Source organism: Pelophylax lessonae (assembly GCF_965119305.1).
Source record: "Pelophylax lessonae genome assembly, chromosome: 12".
NCBI classification, from domain to species: Eukaryota; Metazoa; Chordata; class Amphibia; order Anura; family Ranidae; genus Pelophylax; species Pelophylax lessonae.
Genome location: NC_138779.1, coordinates 21,464,737 through 21,475,468, shown reverse-complemented (window position 1 = coordinate 21,475,468; position 10,732 = coordinate 21,464,737). Strand labels below are relative to the sequence as shown.

The following is a 10,732-nucleotide window of genomic DNA, read 5'->3' as shown; positions in this document are numbered from 1 at the left end:
ATACATTTTATTATCAAAAGTATTGGGACGCCTGCCTTTACACACACATGAACTTTAATGGCATCCCAGTCTTAGTCAGTAGGGTTCAATATTGAGTTGGCCGACCCTTTGCAGCTATAACAGCTTCAACTCTTCTGGGAAGGATGTCCTCAAAGTCACTTATCCATGTCTTTATGGACCTTGCTTTTTTTGCACTGGTGCATAGTCATATTGGAACAGGAAGGGGCCATCCCTAAACTGTTCCCACAAAGTTGGAAGCATGAAAAGAGTTCCCTTCACTGGAACTAAGGGGCCAAGCCCAACCCCTGAAAAACAACCCCACACCATAATCCCCCCCTCCACCAAATGATTTGGACCAGTGCACAAAGCAAGGTTCATAAAGACATGGATGAGCGAGTTTGGGGTGGAGGAACTTGACTGGACTGCGCAAAGTCCTGACCTCAACCTGATAGAACACCTTTGGGGTGAATGACAGTGAAGACTGCGAGCCAGGCCTTCTCATTCAACATCAGTGCCTGACCTCACAAATGCGCTTCTGGAAGAATGGTCAAACATTCCCATAGACACACTCCTAAACCTTGTGGACAGCCTCCCCAGAAAAGTTGAATCTGTTTTAGCTGCAAAAGGATGGCCAACTCATTATTGAACCCTACGAACTAAGACTGGGATGCCATTAAAGTTCTTGTGTGTGTAAAGGTTGGTGAACCCAAACTTTTGACATTATAGAGTATGCATCCATGGGGGCTGGGTTTTCTGTGCTAAGAGCATGCTACAAGCACAGTGATCAAGCTGTCAGACAACTCCCGATCCTTGTTTTTGATTGGGAGCTGATGGGACAGGCCACCGATCATGTGACTGGAAAAGAGAAAGGGACAGAGGGCGCACCAGCCTAGCGCATTATCTTTAAAAAAATTTATTGTAATAGACATGTATACACATTATACTCACAAAACGATTATGAAACACGGGCAATAACAATGAGGGACCACCAGGGGTCTCCACTGGGCATCCTCAGCTGCCGCAGGCCGTGGAAGGATGTAGACCTCCAAATTACCGCTTACGCGTTTCGGGGTGTTCCCCCTTCATCAGAGCTCTGACATGTCTATTACAATAAATTGTTTTAAAGATAATGCGCTAGGCTGGTGCGCCCTCTGTCCATTTCTCTTTTCCAGTATCTTCTTTGGGTTACCACGACCCGTTGAGAGTGGCATGCACAGCCTGAATTTACTACAATTTGACCTGAATCGCATTTTCCGGATACCAGCCGCAAGACCACCCCTTAAGCGCAGGAGTCATTTGCTCTTTGTACCGATCATGTGACCACTGTGACAGCCAATCACAGGGACCATGTAACACAGATGTACAGGGCCAGGGATGGTAAGCCTTAATGCCCACATGCTACACATATGTGTCCATGGGGGCTAAGGTTTCTTTGCTGGGAGTGTGCTCACTGCATGCTCCCACCACAAAAACCAAGCTGTCACAGACAGCTTTAGGTCTCTGTTTGTGATCAGAAACTATTGGGACGTCAGTGATCACATGATGGGGAAATCTGTTCCAGCTCCCTTTAATAAGACCCATTTAGAGGGTCACCTGGAAGGGGACAGGAAGGGGCTAACTGTTGTCTGTGTCCATGATGGGGAGACACTTTATGCTCTCATCCTGTACTTTATCGTCTCTTCTGCACTTCTGTACTTTATGGTCTTATCCTGGTGTGACGGTACTCACCGGCACTGGGAGTGAAAGACAGATACTTAATGGTTTGGATTGCTGGTAACCATCATCACCGGGACGGAAAGCAAAGGAAAAACCAACATTTTACAGCTGTCACCGAAACAGAGAGGAAATTTTCCACTGGGAACACCTGTTTCGATGACAACTTCCACTGACTATGGAGAGATTTCCTTTGGCTTCCTGCTGATAAAAAAAATTCATATAGGGTTTAACCATTCCCTATTCCATCTAAACCTAATAAAATTAAATTTTTGTCCACTTCTAATCAATGCACAATACATCCAGAGGCCTCCCGTTTAATCTTTGCCTTCAATTTCCTCAGCTCCTGGTTGTTTTCCCCAATAATCAGTCCGCATTCAGTCAGCTTCCAGGACTCTTCCAACATTTTCTGCTCAAAATATTTATGCGCTGTTTGGCTGAATATTTGCGTCAGCCTCGTCCTTCCCGGAGAATCGTTAATGGCAGCCAATGCAAACGTTCTATCCAGGGTTACCGCCTTCACATATTGTCGGCAAGAGGCCTCCTCCTCACCGTCCAGAAGCAGTAAGCGGCCCTTAAAGCAGAAGTCCTCTATTTGAGTCCTCAGATCATTTGCGCTGTGCCGCTGGATGGCCATGTCCATGTCGGTCACTGCGCCTTTATAATCTCCAAGGTGGATGAGGCATGAAGCACGGAGACGGAGGTACTTGGGGTTATTGTTGCTGGAGATGACGGCCAGGGAGAAATATTCTAGGGCTTTTTCATAATGGCTCTCCTGGAAAAGGGAATTGCCTTCTTGTCCTGCGATCTGTAATGATAAATGAGTAGGAGGTTTTAGAAGAAAAAGAGCTTTCTGTAATGCCATGTAGGAACCCATCAGATGTAAGTATGCACTGGAAGAAGACAAGAAAATGATGACAATAAGCAGGACAAGTCACACATTTTTACTAAATAAAAAAAAACTTTCCAATAAAAGGTGTCAGGAAGACGAAGGATGGCCTTGTTTCCTTATTTCAGTACATGATAGCTGCTCAGCTACTCATTATTGATCCTCTAATTTGAGTAATTTTTTCCTTCCTCCCTCCCCCTCATTTCCTTTCACTTCCATCCAACCTTCCCTTCCTTTCTCCTTCCCTCCACCTATTTCTTTTTCCTTTTCTTACTTCCACCCTCCCTCCACTGTTTCCTCTTTCTTTTCTCCACGTTTCCCTCCTTACTCCCTCTCTCCCTCCATCTACATTTCCCACTTTCCTTCTACCCTTCCATCCTTTGTTTTTTCCTCTTTATCTCTCTTTTCTTCCTTCTTTTGTTCCTCACTCCCTCCTTTTTTTCATCACTTCCTCCTTTCCTTCCTCTGTAACCGTTATTTATTTATGTTTCTGTCTTTCTTCTTCCTCTCTATCCACAGTTCCCTCTTTCCTTCTAGCCTCCTCCTTTTTTTTTCATCCTTTCCTTGCTTCCTCTCTCCCTCCATCCACAGTTCCCTCTTTCCTTCTACCTTTCCTTCCTTCTTCTTTCTCACCATTCCTTCACTTCTTTTTTTCCTCCCTTCCTCTCTCCCTCCATCCACTGTTCCCTCTTTTTTTCTACCCTTTCTTTTTTTTTTTTTTCTTCCCTCTCTCTCTCCCTTCCTCCACTCTTCCCACTTTCTTTCTTTCCTCTCTCCCTCAATCCACTGTTCCCTCTTTCCTTCTACTCTTCCTTCCTTTATTTTTCCCATATTTATCTTTCTTTTTCTCTTTCTTTTAATTCTTTCTTTCCCTCACTCCCTCCTTTCCTTTCTGTGTAACTTTTATCTATCTAATTATCTATCGTTCATTCTTCTTTCACTCCATCCACTGTTCCCTTTTTCCTTCTATACTTCATGTTTCTTTCTCACCTTTCTTTTTATTTTAAGATTCCCTCTTTTTTTTCTACCCTTACTTCCCCTTCCACTTACTTACCCTTACTTCCTTATTTCCTTCCCTCTCTCTATCTCTTCCTCCCTCCACTCCTCCCTCCTTCCTTCTGCCTTTCATTTTTTCTTCCTTCCCTTCTTTTCTTCTTTCCTCTCTCCCTCCATCCACTGTTCCTTCTTTTATCCACCCATACTTCCTTTATTTTTCTCCCATTTATCTTTCTTTTTCTCTTTCTTTCATTCCTCCTTTTTTTCCCCCACTCTCTCCTTTCTTTCTTTGTAACTTTTATCTAACCATCTATCTTTTTTTCTTCTCTCCATAAATCCACAGTTTTGTCTTTATCCCTGTTTATTCTCCTTATTTCTTTCTTTCCTCTTTTCCTTTCTCCCTTTATCCACTTTTCTGACTTTCTTTCCTCTCTCTCCCTCCATCCACTGTTTCCTTCCTTCCCTTCTTTCTCTTTCTTTCCTCTCTCCCTCCATCCACTGTTTTCTTTCTTTCTTTCCTCTCTCCCTCCATCCACTGTTTTCTCTCTTTCTTTCTTTCTCTTTCTTTCTTTCTTTCTTTCTTTCTTTCTTTCTTTCTTTCTTTCTTTCTCTTTCTTTCTGTCTTTCTTTCTTTTCTCTCTCCCTCCATTGAATGTTTTCTCTCTTTTCTTTTTCTTTTCTCTCTCCCTCCATTGAATGTTTTCTCTCTTTTCTTTTTCTTTTCTCTCTCCCTCCATCCACTGTTTTCTTTCTCTCTTTCTTTCTCTTTCTTTCTGTCTTTCTTTCTTTCCTCTCTCCCTCCATCGAATGTTTTCTCTCTTTTTTTTCTTTCCTCTCTCCCTCCATCGAATGTTTTCTCTCTTTTTTTTCTTTCCTCTCTCCCTCCATCGAATGTTTTCTCTCTTTTTTTTCTTTCCTCTCTCCCTCCATCCACTGTTTTCTTTTTTTCTCTTTCTTTCTTGCTTTCTTTCTTTCCTCTCTCCCTCCATCCACTGTTTTCTTTTTTTCTCTTTCTTTCTTTCTTTCTCTTTCTTTCTTTCTTTCTTTCTTTCTTTCTTTCTTTCTTTCTTTCTTTCTTTCTTTCTTTCTTTCTTTCTTTCTTTCTTTCTTTCTTTCTTTCTTTCTTTCCCTCCAGGGGCCTCTGTTGTATGGCTGAAGACTGGTACGTAGAATGACCCCAGTTTTTTCTTGGCTAGTAGCGGTAGAATGTTTCATTAGGACATGATTGTCTTGTAATGCATTTCTTAGAATTACATCTTAGTGACTAGAGCCGGGCTGCCCGCCTGTCAGATCTTAAGTGGGGTCACGATAACAAGCTGGAGAGTTCATGTGTGCGGCGGGTTGCAGTGTATTAGCACAATCATGTGACAAGATGGCAACTTGTTGTCAGAGGAAGATGAAAAGTGTCATGACTTGTGAGGAAGAAAGAGGATACTAATGAGGTGAAAAACAAGTTAAAATCGAGAAATTGAGAATTGAATGCCTCTGCCGTGCAAGGGGTTGTGTTTGTTGCTTTTCTAGGGGCAACAGAGGTAGACGAGGACTGCAGAATTTATTGTTGACTAATGTGCAGTCATTATTGATTTCGCAATTTGTTAGTACATGGCAGTATAGTGCAAGGTGGAGATGGAATTAAGAGATTTAGGTGGACATATGCTTTGTGGACCTCAAAAAAGGGAATAACTTTCAGCTCCATTGGCAGAAGTATGTCTCTGAAGTCCAACTGTATACAGTTCCTACCAGAAGATCCAGTCTTTGGGTAGAATATTCCTCTCCATTCAAGCTAACTCCCTTTCTACCTGAGTAAAGTGGAAAGATAGCTCTGGTTTTGTTGTTAAAGGACAGGGGTCTCCAGCGTTTCTAAACAAAGGGCTGTTTTTTTGTCTTTCAGACCTTAGACCTTAGAGGGGCAAAACTGTTGGCAGTTGGAGTGGAAATTTTCCTGGCATCATTTGGTATCCTAGAGAGAAATAATGCCCCATTGTTGGCACTGCAGCAGCCTTTCTCAACCTTTATACCCCAGAATAACCCATTAAGTAACTTTCTGGTCTCAGGTAACCCCTGCTAAAAACGATTAGATCTACAACTCGTGATCCATTATTGTGATGGTTAGTGAGAAGAAATTGCTTTACACTTGTGGTCATTGGGAAGAAATACCCCCTTATAGATAGCTAAATGGATCAATGGTGTCAGTTGGGAACTTCTTTGAGAGCCAGAAATTGCTCATTGCTCAAGGAACCCCTAGCAACCTCTAGACTAGAGTAACCCTAGAGCTCCATGGAACCTGCTGTATGAAATGGGTCTCACCTCAAACACATGGGCCCCACACCTTCTTTTACCAAACATGCAAAATAATTACCATAACACACATGAAAAGGAAACTATATTGCTGCCTAATAGATGCAGAGCTTTCACCAGAGTACATAGACCACGAAAAAAAAAGTTAGAGATGGTTGCATGTTATCTGAACTCCAGAGAATCTTTGAACTCTTGCTGTTCTCTACCTTTAAGATCTGCTGCTGGATTTAAAGTAGAACTTCACCCCCACGTTATAAGTCCCAGAAGACTGCCGGACCATTCAGAAAGTGCAGCATGGCTCCTGCATGCGCAGTAGAAAACCGGCTGGGCTAGTTCCCCTTATTTAAGATAGACGCCTTCACTGGAAGCAGTTTGAAGAATCGGCTCGGTTGAAGACATCGCTGGATCCCTGGACAGGTAAGTGTCTCTATATTCAAAGTCAGCAGCTACCTAAAAGAAACATTTTGGTACAACTCCTTGCCGACCGCCGCACGACTATTTACTGCGCCGGTCAGCCCCTCACAGGCAAAGCGACGTAGGACTACGTCGCTAGCCTGTGAGGGTCTAGGGAGCGAGCGCGCCGCCGGAGGCACGCTCCCGCTCCCCCTTGGTCACGGACCCCCCCCCCGCGCATGTGCCCGGCGGACCCGATGTCCGCCGGGCACTCGCGATTGTCCGTTACACCGGGAGAAAGGCAGGCGGCTAATGTAAACCAAGCCGCCTGTCATTCTCCCCTGTGTAAGAATGGAGATCATACGGTTCTGCTATGTAGGACCGTTGATCTCTGTTCTTACATCTCAAGCCACATCCAATAACAGTTAGGATCACGCCCCTAGGGACACACTTAACCCCTCTCTCTCTCAAAAAAAAAGTTAACCCCTTCACTGCCAGTGTCATTTTTACAGTAACAGTGCATATGTATAGCACTGATTACTGTAGTAATGTCACTGGTAACCCCAAAAGTGTCAAAAATGTCAGTCAAGGGTCCGATCTGTCCGCCGCAATGTCGCAGTCCCGCAAAAAAAAAATCGCAGATTGCCGCCATTACTCGTTAAAAAAAAAAGCAACAAAAATGACAAAAATCTTTCCCTTAGTTAGTAAACATAATAACTTTTGCGCAAACCAATCAAAATACGCTTTTTGCAATTTTGTTTACCAAAAATATGTAGCATAAAACAAATTGGCCTAAAATGTTAAAAAATTTAGATTTTTACATTTTTTTTATTGGAAATTTCATATAAAAAAATGTGAAAAATATTGTTATTTTTGCAAAATTGACGCTCTTTTTTTGTTTATAGCGCATGATCTAAAAATAGCACAGGTGATCAAATACCACCAAAAGAAAGCTCTGTTTGTGGGAAAAAAAGGACGTCAAATAAGTTTAGGTACAGCGTTGCACGACCGCGCAATTGTCCATTAAAATCAGGCAGTGCCGAATCGCAAAAACAGCCAAATCCTCCAGGGCTTAAGTGGTTAACCCAGGGGTCTCCAAACTATGGCCCTCATGTTGTTCATGAACTACAATTTCCATCATGCCTAGTCTGTGAATGCCAGACTTTAACAATGCCTCATGGGATGTGTAGTTCCGCCACAGCTGGAGGGCCGTAGTTCGGAGATCCCTGACTCAACCACCTCCCCCAATAAAATAGGCCCTGGTCAGGAAGGGGCTTAAGTGGTTAATAATTGCAAAAAATATCTGTTTGTTTTTCCAGAAATCTTGTTAGCTGATAACTTCCTGCACTCTCTGCCAGCACACAAGGAGGAGTCGTGGTAATGAGAAATGGGAGGGAGATGAGAAAGGGAGGGAAAGGAGTTAAGGAAATGGAGTAATTGAGATGAGCAGGAGGAGGAAATATGGAAGGGAGAGGAAATGAGGAGCGGGAGGAAATAAGGAGGAGGGGTTATGGAGATAAAGAGGGGGAGGGATATAAGAATAGGAGGGGGAGGAGATGAAGAAATGGGGTTATGGAGATGAGCAGGTGGAGGAAAAATGGAAGGTAGAAGAGATATGGTGGAGGGGTTTGAATATGAGGAGTGGGAGGAAATGAAGAGAAGGAGGGGTTATGGAGATGATGACGGGGATGGTGAGAAGGAGAGGAGTAGAGATTGTGGAGATCAGGAGGGGGAGGAGATCAGGAAATTATGTTATGGAGAAGAGGAAATAAGGAGGGGAGAGGGAGAGAGGAGGGAAGAGGAGATGAGGAGGAGGGGAGAGGAGATGAGGACGAGCGGTTATGGAGATGATGAAGGGGGACGGAGAAAACTAATAGAGATTGTGGATATGAGGTTGAGGAGATGAGGAAATGGAGCTATGGAAATAAGGAGGGGGGAGGAGATGAGATGAGGACGAGGGCTTTTAGAGACGGGGGGGGGGGGGAGGAAATTAGGATGAGGGGATTTGGAGATGATGAAGGGGATAGATATGGAAGGAGTAGAGATTGCGGAGATGATGATGAGGGGAAGGAAACAGAGTTATGTACAGAAGAGAGGGGGCAGAAATAAAGAGGGGAGAGGAGATGAGGAAGGAAGGGGGGGGGGGGGTGAGGAGGAGGTGTTATGGAGATAATGAAGGGGAAGGAGTAGAGATTATGGAGATGAGAAGGGGGGGAGATAAGGAGGAGGGGCTATGAAGATGAGGAGGCCTAGGAGATGAGGAGCAGTGTTCTTTGAAATCCCATCAGAAATAAAGTAGGCAGGGCTGACACCACATGCCTAAGAATTCAAAACTGTGCTGTCACGTCAAAGAGGAAGGTAGGGGCTCACTATATTTCTGGCACATCAACAGTATTTTCCTGTAATTGTAGCAAAGAGATACAACTCCATTGTGTTCATTTATTCCAGAGAAGGACTAAGCATTTTTTTCTTTTATTTTGCGTTGACATACACTTTAATAATTCCACAACTATAGTTTATAGTATAACTCTTGTTTGCCAACATCTGTCTTTATATGAACTAAAGAAACTTTAATCTTTGGTTGCCTGTGGACATTTACCCTTCAGGTGGAAGGTAAAAAAGATCCTTCACCAAACCCCCAACCCAACCCTTCATCTTAACTAAAACCTTAGACTGGCCATAGAGGATCCAGACTCTCTGCAATCACTGCCTTAACCCCAACTCTTCATACAACCCCGACCTTTGCACTAATCTACCTTGTATACCTACCCTTAATGCTACCCGCAACTCTAATCATTTAACACCCTATTTGTAACCCTAACATTAACACTTCAAACCCCCAACTGTAACACTTACCCTCACGCTAATCCTCCTCATAAACCCTAAAATGAATCCTATGTAACCCAAACCTTAAGCCTTCATATAAACACCCGATTAAAAACCTATCGTCTGTACTGCAACTCTAAGGCTCCATGTACACGGGATGCTGGAAATGGCAGTTTAGGAGCAGTTGGGCGTTTTTTTCAGAAGCCCCTGAACCCATCTACATTTTATCTTATCTGTCCATGTACACCAGGTCGTTTACAGTCATTTGCAGGCAGTTGCGTTCAGGGACTTTTTTTTAGAACGCAATTATTTGCATTTGAACGTGTGTTTCCCGGCGTTTCAAACGCAAAAACGTGACCGAACGCGTCTGAACGCGTCCGAACGCGATGACCCGCGTTTAGCGTTCGCGTTTTTCCATTTTAAAGGGGAATAATTTTTTTGACCTCTAGGAATGGTTCTAAACGCAAACGCCCGCTAAACGCGGGTACAAACGCAACCGAACGGACGTTTCAAACGTCCTAAAAATTCCAGCATTCAAAGGGACTTTTAACAACGTCCCGTGTACATGGACCCTAACACTAGCTTTTCTTATAATCCCAACCCTAACACTTACCCTCATACTAATCCTCCTCATAAACCCTAACAGTTATCCTACCTATAACCCCAACCTTAACCCTCCTGGTAAACCCCATATATAAATCTACCCTCTGTACTCCAACCCTAACCCTCCTTGTAATTCCAACCCTAACACTTACCCTCACACTAGTACCCCTCATAAACCCTAACAATAATCCTACCTCGTGTAAACTCCAAATAAAAACCTATCCTCTGTATTCCAACCCCAACACTAGCTTTCCCTTTAATTCCAACCATAACACATACCTTCACACTAATCCTCCTCATAAACCCTAACACTAACCCTCTCTGTAACCACAACATTAACCCCAAATATAAACCTATTCTCTGCATCCTGACCCTGACACTAGCCCTCCTTTATAATCCCAACCCTAACACTTTCCCTCACAGTTATCCTCCTCACAAACCCTAACATTAATCCCACCTGTAACCTCAACCTTAACCCTCCATGTAAACCCCAAATATAAACCCATCCTCTGTACCCCAACCCTAGCCCTCCCCATAATCCCAGCCCTAACACTTACCCACACAGTAATCCTCCTCAGAAATCTTAATATTAATTAACCACTTTACCGCTGCTCACTAGAGCTCTACTGCGGCAAAGTGGCTCAATAACGTCTGGCAACGTAGACCTACGTCGCCAGACATTCCCCTCTCTCGGTGGCGCGCGCGCGCCGCCGGAGTCTCGCTCCCGCTGTATTCAGTCACAGCGGGAGTCGGGCCAGGGGAGGAGCGGCGGTTATCACCGCCGCTCTTCCCCAATCATCGGGGAATCGAATGTGGAGATCCGCCCGCTTGTGTAAACAAAGCGGGCTGATCTCCTAAGTGACAGGCAGGGTCAGATTGCAGGATTCAGCATATCTGAACCTGCGATCTGTCCCTGTGTCCCTTAGTCCCCTCCCCCCACACACGTCAGTAAGCACCAGGCATACATTAACCCCTTGATCACCAATAAAAATTAACCCCTTCCCTGCCAGTGTC

General features: G+C 44.0%; 1 protein-coding gene across 1 annotated transcript in view; it reads right to left on the bottom strand.

Moving 5' to 3' along the window:
* Positions 1-1,985: 1,985 nt before the first annotated feature.
* The window catches only part of TTC34 (tetratricopeptide repeat domain 34), a 159,820-nt gene continuing 151,073 nt past the window's right edge, over positions 1,986-10,732 (bottom strand). Inside the window, exon 8 of the mRNA XM_082273299.1 lies at positions 1,986-2,521. Coding sequence (XP_082129425.1) covers positions 2,000-2,521 — 522 coding nt within the window. The 3' untranslated portion in view covers positions 1,986-1,999. The remainder of the gene's footprint in view (positions 2,522-10,732) is intronic.